This window comes from Hemiscyllium ocellatum, chromosome 29 (genome assembly GCF_020745735.1).
Source record: "Hemiscyllium ocellatum isolate sHemOce1 chromosome 29, sHemOce1.pat.X.cur, whole genome shotgun sequence".
Classification (NCBI taxonomy): Eukaryota; Metazoa; Chordata; class Chondrichthyes; order Orectolobiformes; family Hemiscylliidae; genus Hemiscyllium; species Hemiscyllium ocellatum.
The window spans coordinates 20744836-20760451 of record NC_083429.1 but is presented as its reverse complement, the minus strand read 5'-3'; the positions used below and the strand labels follow the sequence as shown (position 1 = coordinate 20760451).

Sequence of the window (15616 nt, the reverse complement as noted above, 5' to 3'; positions counted from 1 at the left end):
ATTTTTAAGGTAAGAGGAGAGAGGTTTAAAAAAAGACAGGAGGGGCAAATCTTTTACACAGAGGGTGGTCCGTGTGTGGGATTGAACTTCCTGAGTAAGTGGTGGATGAAGGTACAGTCACAAAATTTAAAAGATGTTTGGAAAAGTACATGAATAAGAAATGTTTGGAAGGATATGGGCCAGGAGCATGGAAGGTGGGATTATTTTAGTTTGGGATTATAGTCAAAAAGTGTGGTGCAGGAAAAGCACAGCCAGTCAGGCAGAATTTGAGGAACAGGAGAGTCAACGTTTTGAGCATAAGCTTCTCATTGACTCTCCTGCTCCTCAGATGCTGCCTGACTGGCTGTGCTTTACCAGCACCACAATTTATAACTCTGATCTCCAGCATCTGAAGTCCTCTTCTTCACCTAGTTTGGGAATATGTCTGGCATGGACTGGTTGGACCGAAGATCCTGTTGCTGTCCTATAAAACTCTGTGATTCTATGACTCTATGATGGAGGTTTATAAACTGTTGAGTGGTGTAGATAAAGTGAATGGCAGGTGTCTGTTCCCAACGGTGGGGAATTTCAAGACTAGCAACATATTTTTAAGGTGAGAGAAAAATTTTAAAAAGACATCAGGTGCAATTTTTTTACACAGGGAGTGGTTTATATGTGGAATGTATTTCCAGATGAAGTGGTGCATGATGGTACAATTACAATGTTGTGAAGGCATCTAGGGATGTACATGAATAAGAAATGTTTGGAGGGATATGGGCCAAGCACCGACAGATGGCACTAGTTTAGTTTGGGATTGTGGTTGGCATACACAGATTGGACCGAAGGGTCCGTTTCTATGCTGCATGACTCGATGGCTCTACAACAACTGAAAATGGAAAAATCAGAGTGGACTCGAATGGTGACAAGAGGGTCACACTGACAAGCAATGGGAGATTGGAGATATGCTTTTTGATAGGTATGAATTAACTGCAGATTTGGAGGAGAGGGGACAGTATTAGGGAAAAAGAAGCTATGAAGACTGCAGATTTGGAGGAGAGGGGACAGTATTAGAGAAAAAAGAAGCTATGAATGATAACAGCTAACCAGGGACCAAGATGGGAAGTAAGTGTACAACAGTTTAATAGAATGAGAGGACAGGAACCGATTGTTATTGACAGCATGAGTTGAGAGCAAGCATAGGGGGAGTTGTCATGGGGATTCATGGATATTGGAGTGAGGACAGTGGCATTCTTTGTCGAATTAACAGGAAAACAAAGGGAAGGAAACAATAGGGCAGCGAACCAGATTGTCTCAATTTTAAGGACAGGGAGCCCATCAGTTGCCTACGCTCGTTGGAGAAGGTAAGGAACAAAGAGGCAAGGGAGTGGTGCTAAAGAAAGTGACTTATATGAGTAAAGGCACTAAGGTTTTTTTTCTCTTTGCAGCCCTCTCTGTTGTGGAAGCATAAATAATGTTATCAGAAAAATGGATTAAAAAGTTGAACAAGTTGTCTTACTCAGTGCAAAACACAAGAGAAAATTGATGCCAATCAGGACTGAGACAGAATTTTTTCAATTTCATTTGAGAAATTAAGGATTGAAAAAGAACCTTTATTTTGGAATTTTAAAATAGGTTTGTGGACATTTATACACTTTCAAAGATTGCACCATGTGCCTATCATATTTAGGTATACAGTGAATCAGTGTGGGTGTACGTCTTTGAAAAATAACACTGATTACACATCGAACTACAATGAGTTAATTGAACATGAATAAAGAACCATAGAATAGAGCTGTTACAGTGCAGGACAAGGCCATTTCACTCATTGTGTCGATACTTGCTCTAAAGTTCATAGTTCCTTGAAAGTGGAGTGACAGGTAGATGAGATAGTGAAGAAGGCTATAGTAGAGTTCAGTCTGCAGTTTGAAAGAGAGAAGGCAAAATCGGATGTAATGGTGTTACAGTTAAATAAAGGTAATTATGAGGGCATGAGAGAGGAACTGACAAAAATAAACTGGAAGCAGAGTCTAGCGGGGAAGGCAGTAGAGCAAAAATGGCAGGAGTTTGTGGATATAATTGAGGACACTGTACAGAGGTTCATCCCCAAGAAAATAAAGATTATCCGGGGAGGGATTAGACAGTCTTGGCTGACAAAGGAAGTCAGGAAATGTATTAAAGTAAAAGAGAGATCCTATAAAGTGGCCAAGCGCAGTGGGAAATCAGTAGATTGGGAAGGTTACAAAAACAAACAGAGGATAACGAAGAGAGAAATAAGGAAGGAGAGGATCAAATATGAAGGTAGGCTAGCCAGTAATATTAGAAATGATAGCAAAAGTTTCTTTCAATACATAAGAAACAAACGACAGGCAAATGTAGACATTGGGCCACTTCAAACTGATGCTGGAAACCTCGTGATGGGAGATAAGGAAATAGCAGGAGAACTTAACAAGTACTTTGCATCAGTCTTCACAGTGGAAGACATGAGTAATATCCCAACAATTAAAGAGAGTCAGGGGGCTGAGTTGAATATGGTTGCCATTACAAAAGAGAAAGTGTTAGAAAAGCTAAATGTCTTAAAATTGACAAATCTCCTGGCCCCAATGGGATACATCCTCGAGTTGTGAGAAAGGTGGCTGAGGAAATAGCGGAGGCATTGGTTGAGATCTTTCAAAAGTCACTGGAGTTAGGGAAAGTCCCGGAAGATTTGAAGATCGCTGTTGTAACCCACTTGTACAAGAAAGGATCAAGACAAAAGATGGAAAATTATAGGCCAATTAGCCTAGCCTCGGTTGTTGGTAAAATTCTAGAATCCATCATTAGGATGAGGTTTCTAAATTCTTGGAGGAGCAGAGTCTGATTAGAACAAGTCAACATGGATTTAGTAAGGGGAGGTCATGTCTGACAAACCTGTTGGAATTCTTTGAAGAGGTGACAAGTAGGTTACACCAGGGAAACCCAATGAATGTGGTCTATCTCGACTTCCAAAAGGCCTTTGATAAGGTGCCACACGGGAGGCTGCTGAGCATGGTGTTCGAGGTGAGCTACTGGTATGGATTGAGGATTGGCTGTCTGACAGAAGGCAGAGAGTTGGGATAAAAGGTTCTTTTTCGGAATGGCAGCCGGTGACAAGCGGTGTCCCTCAGGGTTCAGTGTTGGGGTTGCAGCTGTTCACATTATATATTAATGATCTGAATGAAGGGACTGGGGGCATTCGAGCGAAGTTTGCCGATGATACGAAGTTAGGCGCACTGAGGAAGTGGGGAGGCTGCAGAAGGATCTAGACAGTTTGGGAGAGTGGTCGAGGAAATGGCTGATGGAACTCAACGTGAGCAAATGCGAGGTCTTGCACTTTGGAAAAAAGAATAAAAGCGTAGACTACTTTCTAAACAGTGAGAAAATTTGTAAAGCCAAAGTACAAAGGGATCTGGGAGTGCTAGTCGAGGATTCTGTAAAGGTAAACATGCAGGTTGAGTCCGTGATTAAGAAACCAAATGCAATGTTGTCACTTATCTCAAGAGGGTTGGAAAATAAAAGCACCGTTGTGCTACTGAGACTTTATCATCTCTGGTTAGGCCCCATTTGGAGTACTGTGTCCAGTTTTGGTCCCCACACCTCAGGATGGATATACTGGCACTGGAGTGTGTCCAGCAGAGATTCACACGGATGATCCCTGGAATGGTAGGTCTAACATACGAGGAACGGCTGAGGATCCTGGGATTGTATTCATTGCAGTTTAGAAGATTAAGGGGAGATTTAATAGAAACTTACAAGGTAATACATGGCTTGGAAAGGTTATCCTGGGGGGATATTTGCTAATGCTCTTCGGAGGGGTTTAAACTAATGCAGCAGGGAGATGGGAACCTGAATTGTAGTTCCAGTGTTCAAGAGGTTGAGGGTAGTGAGGTCAGGGACAGGTTTACAAGGTTGTAAGAGGCCATCGGCATTCAGAATGTTGGTTTGAAATGTGTGTTCTTCAACCCCAGGAGCATCTGGAATAAGGTGGGTGAACTTGCAGCATGGGTTGGTACCTGGGCTTTCAATGTTGTGGCCATTTCAGAGACATGTATCGAGGAGGGACATGAATGGTTGTTGCAGATTCCAGGATTTAGATGTGTCAGTAAGAACGGAGAAGATGGTAAAAGAGGTGGGGTGGGGTGGGGTGGGGGGCGGTGGGGTGGGGCGGCGGAGGTGCGGCATAATTAATCAAGGGTAGTATTCCAGCAGATAAGATTACAGCAGTTGAGGACTCATCCACTGAGGTAGTGTGCAATTGTACCAGTCTCCATCACATCCTCTGGTAGCTCATTCCACACACATTTCACCCTCTGCGTGAACAAGTTGCCCTTCACGTTCCTTTTATATCTTTCTCCTCTCATGCTAAACCTATGCCCTCTAGTTCTGAATTCCCCCACCCCAGGGAAAAGACTTTGTCTATGTATCCTATCCATGCCCCTCATAATTTTGTAAACGTCTATCAGGTCACACCTCAGCCTCCGACGCTCCAGGGAAAACAGCCCCAGCCTGTTCAGCCTCTCCCTGTAGCTCAGATCCTCCAACCCTGGCAACATTCTTGTAAATCTTTTCTGTACCCTTTTAAGTTTCACAACATCTTTCCGACAGGAAGGAGACCACAACTGCACGCAATATTCCAACAGTGGCCTGAACAATGTCCTGTACAGCCGTAACATGACATCCCAACTCCAGTACACAGTAATCTGACCAATAAAAGAAAGCATACCAAATACCTTCTTCACCATCCAACCTACCTGCGACTCCACTTTCAAGGAGCTATGAACCTGCACTTCAAGGTCTCTTTGTTCAGCAACACTCTCCAGGACTTTTCCATTAAGTGTATAAGTCCTGCTAAGATTTGCTTTCCCAAAATGCAGAACCTCGCATTTATCTGAATTAAACTCCATCTGTCACTTCTCAGCCCATTGGCCCATCTGGTCCAGATCCTGTTGTAACCTGAGGTACCCCTCTTCGCTATCCACTACACCTCCAATTTTGGTGTCATCTGCAAACTTACTCACTATACCTCTTATGCTTGCATCCAAATCATTTATGTAAATGACAAAAAGCACCAATCCTTGTGGCACTCCACTGGTCACAGGCTTCCAGTCTGAAAAACAACCCTCTACCACCACCCTCTGTCTTCTACTTTGAGCCAGTTCTGCATCCAAATGGTGAGTTCTCCCTGTATTCCGTGGGATCTAACCTTGCAAATCAGTCTCTCATGGGGAACCTGGTCAAATGCCTTACTGAAGTCAATACAGATCACATCTACCACTCTGCCCTCATCAATTCTCTTTGTTACTTCTTCAAAAAACTCATTCATGTTTGTGAGACATGATTTCCCATGCACAAAGCTATGTTGACTATCCCTAATCAGTCTTTGCCTTTCCAAATACATGTACATCCTGTCCCCCAGAATTCCCTCCAAAAACTTGCCCACCACCAATGTCAGGCTCACTGGTCTATAGTTCCCTGTCTTGTCCTTACTACCCTTCTTAAAGAGTGGCACCATGTTAGCCAACCTCCAGTCTTCTGGCACCTCACCTGTGACTATCGTTGAATCAAATATCTCAGCAATCACGTCCGTAGCTTCCCACAGAGTTCTAGGGTACACCTGCTCAGGTCCATCTGAAAACAGATAAGACCCCTGGGCCAGGTGGAACTTTTCCTCAGATTCTCTGGGAAGCCAGGGAGGAGATTACAGAGCCTTTGGCTTTGATCTTTATGTCATCATTGTTGACAAGAGTAGTGCCAGAAGACTGCAGGATAACAAATGTTGTTCCCTTGTTTAAGAAGGGGAGTCAGGACAGCCCTGGAAATTATAGGCCAGTGGGCCTTACCTCATATGTGGGCAAGGTGTTGGAAAAGGTTATAAGAGATAGGATTTATAACCATTTACAGAGGAATAAGTTGATTAGGGATTGTGAAGGGTAGGTTGTGCCTCAATAACCTTATTGAATTCTTTGAGAAGGTGACAAAACAGGTGGATGAAGGTAAAGCAGTTGATGTGGTGTATATGTGGTGCATATGGACTTCAATAAGGCGTTTGATAAGGTTCCAAACGTTAGGCAATTGCACAAAATACGGAGTTTCGGGATTGAAGGTGATTTAGTGGTTTGGATCAGAAATTGGCTAGCTGAAAGAAGATAGAGGGTGGGGTGGTTGATGGGAAATGTTCATCCTAGAGCTCAGTTACTAGTCGTGTGCTGCAAGGATCGGTTTTGGGGCCACTGCTGTTTGTCATTTTTATAAATGATCTGGAAGTGGACGTAGAAGGATGGGTTAGTAAATTTGGAGATGACACTAAGGTAGGCAGAATTGTGGATAGTGCTGAAGATTGTTGTGGGTTACAGAGGGACATGGATAAGACACAGAGCTTGGCTGAGAAATGGCAAATAGAGTTTAATGCAGATAAGTGTGAGGTAGTTCACTTCGGAAGCAGTAATAAGAATGCAGAGTACTGAGCTAATGGTAAAATTCTTGGCAGTGTAGATGAACAGGAAGATCTTGGTGTCCGGATACATTTAAATCCCTGAAAGTTGCCACCCAGGCTGATAGGGTTTTTCAGAAGGCATATGGCATGTTGGTGTTAATTGGTAGGGGCATTGAGTTTCAGAGCCATGCGGTCATGTTTCAGCTGGACAAGACACTGGTGAGGCCACACCTGGAGTATTGCGTACAGTTCTGGTCACCACACTATAAGAAGGATATAGAAGCTTTAAAAAGTGTTCAGAGGAGATTTAGACTAGATTACTCACAGTGTGGAAACAGGCCCTTTAGCCCAACAAGTCCACACCGACCCACCGAAGCGTAACCCACCCAAACCTCATTCTCCTACCTTTACCCCTTCACCTTACACTACAGGCAATTTAGCATGGCCAAATCACCTAACCTGCACATTTTTCGATTGTGGGAGGAAACCGGAGCACCCGGAGGAAACCCACGCAGACACGGGGAGGATGTGAAAACTCCACACAGAGAGTCGCCTGAGGCAGGAATTGAACCCGAGTCTCTTGGCGCTGCGATGCAGCAGTGCTAACCACTGTGCCACTAGGATGATGCCTGGTATGGAAGGAAAATCTTACAAAGAAAGGCTGAGGGAACTGAGTTTGTTTTCGTTGGAGAGAAGAAGGTTGAGGCGTGACTTAATTGAGACGTATAAAATAATCAGAGGGTTACACAGGGTGGACAGTGAGAGCCTTTTTCCTTGGATGGTGAAAGCTAACATGAGGGGACATTATTTCAACAAGCCACCACTCATTGCAGCACAGAGAAACTACACAGATCAGAGGAAACTCAGTTATACAGTGTATTCAAAAAGAATGGGTCCCCAATGAACATAATCTGCCGATTTCTGAGCAACAAACCCAAACAAGCAGACAAAACAGAAACCTCTACATCACAGACATCTCAGAAATAACTACCAGACTACTCAGACCACTTGGCATCATGGTAGCCCACAAATCCACCAACAAACTAAAACAGCAGCTAATGAACTTGAAAGACCCCATACAGAAACAAACAAAACTAATGTCATTTACAAAATACCTTGCAAGAACTGTAACAAACACTACATTGGACAAACAGGCAGAAAACTAGCCACAAAATGACGTGACCCACTCTGACTAGTATCCTTACATATGGATGAGGAAGGACACCACTTCAACAGGGATAACACATCCAGCCTAGGACAAGCCAAACGGAGACTTGCATAAGAATTCCGAGAAGTATGGCATTCCAACCCGAACTCTGTCAACAAACACATTGACTTGGATGCCATTTACCACCTCCTGAGAAAAAGTACAGGAAATGAATTCACCATAAGAAATAGTGTCACCGCAGGAAATGACATCACCAACCCAAGGAAACTCAGAAATATAAATAGAAAGTGGGCTACACCACCACTGCTTCACTTGGAAGCTCACTGAAGATGTTACCTAGTATGGTGATGAAACGGCTGAAAATGAACTTTCCAGCTCAGCGAGCAAACCTACACCCAGAACTTCAACCTGAGCTACAAATCTCAAAACTCGTTGTTAATTTGACACAAAAAATAAAAAAAATCAGAAGTGTCAGAGGCTGAGGGGTGACCTTATAGATGTTTATAAAATCATGAGGGGCATGGATAAGGTGAATAGATAAGGACTTTTCCCTTATCAGATAGTCCAGAAGTAGAGGGCATAGATTAAGGGTGAGAGGGGAAAAATTTAAAAGGGACCTAAGTGGTAACTTTTTCACACAGAGGATGGTGCGTGTATGGAATGAGCTGCCAGAGAAGTGGTGGAGGCTGGAACAATTGCAACATTTAAAAGGCATCTGGATGGGTTTATGAATAGGAAGAGGTATATTGGCCAAGTGCTGGCAAATGGGACTAGATTAATTGAGGATATCTGGTCGACATGGATGAGTTGGTCCAAAGGGTCTGTGACTCTATTACTTAAATAGAGAACAATTGTAGAATTCCAAGGGATTTAAGCGTTCTGGTACATGTCTCATAAAACGTAAATTTGCTGATATAGATGTAATCAGGAAGGCGAATGTAATGCTGTCCTACAGTAAGAGTGGAATTCATCATAAAAGTAAGGATGTTGTGCTTCAATTAAATAGGCACTGATGAGACCAGACCTTAAATACTGTGTAGCTTTAGTCTTCTTATTTAATACAGACATAAGTCAATTCAAAATGGTTCAGAGAAGATTTATTGATACATAGAATGAGTGGATTGTCTTGTGAGAAGAGTCTGAACAGGCTGGGGTTGGTTCCTCTGGAGTATAAAAGAGCAAGGCTTGAGGTTTGTGAGAAGATTTGTCACTCGGGTGCCAGTCGAACTCATATTGCTTGTCATCTGTGTGTGTGGCTACTAAGGACACGACATGATCAGCTATCCTTAGTAGCCACACATGCGGATGACAAGCAACATGAGTTCGACTGGGACAACACTACTTTTAAAGGACAAGCCAAACAGAGAATAGCCAGGGAATTCCTAAAGGCATGACATTCATCCACAGGTTCTATCAACAAACACATGGACCTGGACCCAATATACCGGCCACTGCAGCGGACAGCTGGAACTGACAACAAGAAGTGGCAGAGACAAACCACTACAAATGACGGAGGAAACATCACAGAAGCGCTTCACAGGAGGCTCCCAAGCACTGAGGATGTCATCTAGACAGGAGATGAAACATCTGCAACACAACTTCCTAGCTCGGCAAACAGAACCACAACAACAGAGCAAGGCTTGAATTAGTTGAAGTATATCATGTTGACAAAAGGGCTGTAAAATGGACTCAAATGCAATGGGTAAACAGCCCACAGGACCCCACAGCTTGAGTCTGATTCAAACAAGTTCTGCTCAACTGGAACCATGGTATAAACAAAATGAACCATTGATTAAGTTAAAAACATAATTGAGCCATGTACTAACTGAGAGGAACAGGATGCACTCGGGATGAGATTCGAGTAAAGGATCTATAAAGAGGTCAGTGTGAACAGACCCTAGCAGCAGGACTCAAGACTAACACTGCAAGACTACAAGCATGAGAACCCAAAAGAACAGGTTTTAATTACTGCCTCAGAGAGTGAGGAATCCAATCGAGGTGATATGTAATTTGATGTGCCTCCAAATAAATTAAAAAATGAAGACGTCCTTGAGGTATGGGATAGTTAATAAGCTATCTGCCTCAGGAACATGGAACGCAATTGTAAGATTTGTTACTGCAGTAAACGGACATATGTTAGAACCAGATTCAGGGTACTAATGCTTTTGTACATGAAGTAGATGTAGGGAACACTGTTCCGATAAAATAACACCACTATCAGCTTATTCCTTTCAAAGCCAGACAAGTCCAGATGGAGGTGTAGGCCATGCTCGGTGAGGGCATCATCGAACCAATCCAGAGCGAATGGAGTTTGCCCGTCGTCTTAGTTCCCAAACCAGATGGGACTTAATGATTCTGCATTTGATTATTGGAACATCAACGCCATTACAAAATCGGAGCAGGTCAGGCAGCATCCGAGGAGCAGGAAAATCGAGTTTCGGGCAAAAGCCTTGATGAAGAGCTTTTGCCAGAAATGTTGATTTTCCTGCTCCTCGGATGCTGCCTGACCTGCTGTACTTTTCCAGCAACACTCTAATCTTGACTGTGGTCTCCAGCATCTGCAGTCCTCACTTTCGCCGTTACAAAATTGGGGTCATATCCAATTCCTAAATTGGAGGACTGCATCGAGAAAGTCAGACAAGCCAGTCACATCACCAAGTTGGACTCACTGCGTTGTTACTGGCAGGTACCATTATTAGAGATGGTGAAGACAAATTCTGCATTTGTAACCCCAAATGGGCTATATTAGTTTAAAGTGATGTCCTTTGGAATGAAGAACACATCCGCCACATTCCAAATCCTCAGGAACAGAGTTATGGCTGGATTAACAAACTGTGCAGTCTATTTGGATGGTGTAGTGATCTTTAGTAAGTCCTGGAAAGATCACATGGTACAGTTGGCCGAGCTCTTTGAACGCAAAACTGGTGATAAGCTTAAATAAAATGGTATTCGCGAATGCAAAAGTGACATTCTTGGGATATAAGATTGGTCATGGAAGATTGACCCCACAAATGCAAAGACGAAGGTCATTGAGGAACTTCCACAACTAACCTCGAAGAAAGAGGTGTTTCAAATCTTAGGGCTCAGCGGATTCTATCAGAAGTTTGTTCCAAACCTCAGCAGTGTAGTGGCACTGTTAACTGATTTGCTGAAGAAGAACACAATGTTTCAGAGGACAAAACAAGTCAGTTTTAGTTGCACCAAGCTTTTCAAAACCGTTTAAAGTCACCATTAATGCGAGTGACATAGGAGTTGGAGCTGTACTCCAACAGTTGAATGCTTGACTGCAGTCTGTGGATGAAATGTCACTACAGTCATTGAGTTGGGATGAACTTGATTGATCTTGTTATTGTGGTCTAGGTGGAAAGGAGATGATAGGACTGAGTGCAGATGATGGATTGTTGATGAATGCTAACCAACCGTGCAAGGGTCCTGCTCAGGGAGAGGACGTCCCTGAAAAACATTCTCACCAACTCCAGGAATGCTTGCTGGAACTTCAGGTGCTTAGACACAACCCCCGCATCTTCCTCCTCCTGCATTGTAGTTTAACCCTTTGTTGTCACAGTCACCAGAGTGGGGAGGAGACAGGAAATTGCAATACAAACCTGGAGAGACCGTGCACAGCACAGCACTTTCTGACTGTGCTGTACAGCTGAACCTTTGCTCGGTAACAGCCCTGGAGGCTGAGTGAATTGCACTGTCTGAATGCTCAGCTGATATCAGGGGCTTTCTCAGAAGACTCATGAACTGTGGCATCAGAGAGAATTTCCCATTGCCCAATGACCAGATATGCAGTGACACTCCAAGATCTGTGGGACAGATGACTGTCTAATTGAAAACCCATTATCGTAGATCCATGGAGATCAGTTTAAATCAGGTCCTCACTGATCTTGTGTATGTGATCAATGTTCATTTGGACCACAAGGGAATTCACCAAACCTGCTTAATCCTTGAGCACTCTGTTTCTAGTCTTTAGCAGTAGAGAATAGTGGAGAGTCATTCTTGATGAAATATATAACCTCAGCAAATACCTTTTGCAGGAGAGCAGAGAATTTGAGGCTAACATCAGCTGTGACTGCTGTTGTAGGCTATGTGCAAGTAGCATTAGAAATGAAGCATTTTAGACTCTTGTGGCACCGTGGTAGTGTCCCTACCTTTGAGCCATGAGGTCTGGGCTCAAGCCCCACCTGCTCCAGAAATGTATACTAAGATCCTGAACAGGCAACGTTATTCCTGTGACTTTGACTGCCACCGCAACTACATTCTTAACTGTACAATGAGATCCGGTCTTCCTTTGACATGATAACTGTCACAATCTCCTTGATTCAGTAAAGCTTTTCAGGCAGCCATGTTTCTTTAATAATAAAGAAATCCAGCTGACTTGTTTATGACACTGGCAGAAATGTATATAATTAGCCACATCACCAACCAATTTCAGCTTAAAATGGAGAATGAGCAGTGGAGGAGTGGAACCAGAAAAGAGTTTCATCTGGACAAATCTATGCCTCTTAGGCAAAATAATTTTTAAAAGAATGTATTTATTTGTGGATGTGGGTGCCGCATGCTGGCCATTTCCTGTCCCTCGTTTTCTTTGAGAAGGTGGTGGTCAGCTGCTTCCTTGAATACTGCAGTCTCCCAACTGTGGGTTAATCCACAATGCCCTGAGGGAAGGAATTCCAGGATTCCGACCCAGCAACATTAAAGGAACGGCAATATATTTCCAAGTCAGGGTGGGGAGTGGCTTGGAGGGAAACTTGAAGATGGTGGTGTTCCACTATGCCTCCTGCCCTTGTCGTTCTAGATGCAAGTGATCATGGGTTTGGAAGATGCTTTCTGATGATTTTTTGGTGAATTTCTGCAGTGCATCTTGTGGATGTTTCATATTGCTGCTACTGAGCTTCGGTGGTGGAGGAGAGGTTACTTGTGGAATATAGAAGCAGATGGTGGAATTTGAACTTAATTTTAAAAAAAATATGGAATTAAGAAACTACTGATGGCCATGAAATCATTATCATTTGTCAGAGAATCTCATCTGGTTCACGATTGTCCTTTAGGGAAGGAAATCTGCCATCCTCACCTCACCTGGCCTATGGGTGACTCCAGACAAAGAACAATGCACTTGACTCTCAAATGCCCTCTACTATGGCCTCACAATCCATTCAGTTGCATCAACCACTACAAAGTTTCAAAGAAATTAAATTGGACGGATCATCTGGCATCAACCTCGGCATCGACAACAGCAGAAACAGCCCTCTTGACCCTGCAATGCCCTGCTCACTAACATCTGGGGGCTCGTGCCTACATTGGGACAGCTTCCTCACGGACTAGTCAAGCAACAGCCTGACATAATCATACCCTCGTAATCATAACTTACAGACAATGTCCCAGACAGCAACCTCACCAGCCTTGGATATGTCCCACCTTGCCAGTATGACAGAAATGGCAAATGTGTTGGCACGATTGTGCACAGTTGGGATGAAGTTGCCCTGGGAGTCCTCAGCATTGACTCTGGACCCCATGAAGTCTCATGGCTTCAGGATGAACATGGGCAAGGCTTGGGTTTCACTGAAACAATAATTAGCACATACCATCCTCCCTCAGCTGATTAACTGCCACTCCTACATGGTTAGCAATATTTCAATGAAGTAATAAGACAGGCAACGATACAAAAACAACTTCCATACCATTGCTGCAAGACTGTCATAGTTCATCACTCTGTACAGACCAGAACTTCAAGTTAAGACTGGATCTTTCATGTCAGGAGCTTGTATGTAACATCGGTTTGTTGAACAAAATGATGCCTTTGCAATTGTGCTGTGAGAAAGACCTCAGCACAGTCTCTTGTTATGTTTTTGAAAACTTTGTATATGTTACAATGTTGAAGAAAAAAATCAACCATGATTTGTATTTAGCTGGCATTTTAATAATCACAGAATTCTACAACACCATTTGAAGTCCGGTTATAGAGTCATAGAATTGTACAGCAGACAAACAAACCATTCGGTCCAACTAGTCCATGCCAACCACAATCCCAATCTAAACTAGTCCCACCTGCCTGCGCTTGGTTCATATCCCTCCAAACATTTCTTATTCATGTACTTGTCCAAATATCTTTTAAACATTGTATCTGTGCTCACATCCACCAGTTTCTCTGGAAGTTCACTCCACATACTGTGTGCAACAAAATTTGCCTCACATGTCTTTTTTAAATCCTTCACCCACCTTAAAAATACACCCCCTCAACTTGAAATCCCCCACCTGAGAGAGAAGACACCTGCCATTCATCTTATCGGTACTCCTCATGATTTCATAAACTTCTATAAGGTCACCTCTCAACCTCCTATGTTGCAGTGAAAGAAGTCCTAGTCTGCCCAGCCTCTCCTTATAACGCAACCCTCCATTCCTGACAATATTCAGGTAAATTGGTTCTGAACCCTCTCCAGCTTAACATCTTTTCTATGAAAGGCAACTAGAACTGGACACTGTACTCCAGAAGAGGCCTCACCAACGTCCAACCTCAACATCCCAACTCCTATACTCAAAGGTCTGAGCAATGAAGGTAAGTGTGCTAAATGCCTTCTGAACCACCTTCTCAACATATGAAGCAAACTTCAAAGAACTGTGTACCTGAACTCCTCCATCTCTCTGTTCTCCAACACTACCCAGGGCCCTACTTTGAATGGTCTAAGTCCTGCCCATGCTTGTTTTACCAAAATACAATGCCTCACATTTGTCCAAATTAAACTCCTTCTCTCACTCTTTAGCCCATTGACCCAATGGATCAAGGTCTCTTTGTAATCTGAGATTACTTCCTCCACAATTTTGTTGTCATCTGCAAACTTACAAACCATGCCTCCTATTCTCTCATCTAAACAGTTTATATAAAAAGCAAACAAAAGTGGACCGGGCACCATTGCTAATGCAGTGTTGGAAAAATACCAACCAAGTTACAGAACATGAGAGTGTGATAGAAGTTACATTCCTTTACCTGGAAGGTCACTGACCTTGCGAAGTCTCGGGCTGACTCTAGTAAGTGTGGCGTGGGAAAAGCAGAGCGGGTCAGGCAGATCCCAGCAGCAGAAAAATCGACTTTGCGGGGCGTTTTTTGACCAAAAACATCGATTCTCCTGCTCCTCGGACGCTGCCTGACCTGTTTTTCCAGCAACACCCTCTGGACTCTAATCTCCAGCATCTGCAGTGACTCTATTGAAGTTAAACTCGCATTGAACCGTATTCCCGATCACAAACTGCTGTCTTGTACTTTCTGCAGGAGTCTATGACACGCAACACACATTCCCCAATTTGGTAACATGGAAGTTTCTATTAATTTTGCTCACGCCCTGTCCTGAAAAATAATGTTCCGAAGATCGAATCGCTAACTTTCTTCACGGCACATTTTACCTTCTCGTCAAATTTTCTTTCTATTTACAATAATTCTCAGCAGTCACGTCATCGGGAGTTTGCAAGTTTCAGGTCTCAAAATCGATTCTTAATTAGAGTTTCTGTCATTCGGAACTGACTCGTTCCTGTTGTAACTACTTTTCCAAATACGTGTTGAATTAGATCTGTTATCGGGATCAGAATTGCCAGTATTTTAATGAGAATATACTTGTTTTTCGGCTCCACCCCCACAGAGCGGGAGGAGTTCCCAAATCTGCTCGGTGTCCCGACACACAGCTTTCGACGACACTCTGTCATGTGTTTTATATAATTTTGATGCTCCTTGTTTCATTACTCCTGCAATTTCTCTCGATTCCCTTGTAAAGTTTAAAACTTGTTTCAATTTCAAAATTTGTGCTCAAACTTAGTAGCTCCTTTATTGAATTCATTTGGAGACCAGACTGCATTTTCCAAAATGGATCAGAGAACTGCGGATACTGGAGCACGGCAACTGAATGAGAAACCCTTGGCCAAACTCAGCAGATTTGGCAGCGTCAGTAGGAAGAAAGCAGAGTGAACGTTATGAGTCCGGTTACTTCTCTGAAATCCTGTAATGAAGGAGTCACTCCTCTTGAAACGTT

The 15616-nt window shown here is 43.2% G+C and overlaps 1 protein-coding gene across 1 annotated transcript in view; it reads right to left on the bottom strand.

The window, feature by feature from the left end:
• LOC132829509 (CMP-N-acetylneuraminate-beta-galactosamide-alpha-2,3-sialyltransferase 4-like) overlaps window positions 1–11134 on the bottom strand; it is a 213870-nt gene extending 202736 nt beyond the window's left edge. Inside the window, exon 1 of the mRNA XM_060846728.1 lies at window positions 11066–11134. Coding sequence (XP_060702711.1) covers window positions 11066–11134 — 69 coding nt within the window. The remainder of the gene's footprint in view (window positions 1–11065) is intronic.
• Between the last annotated feature and the right edge of the window lie 4482 nt (window positions 11135–15616).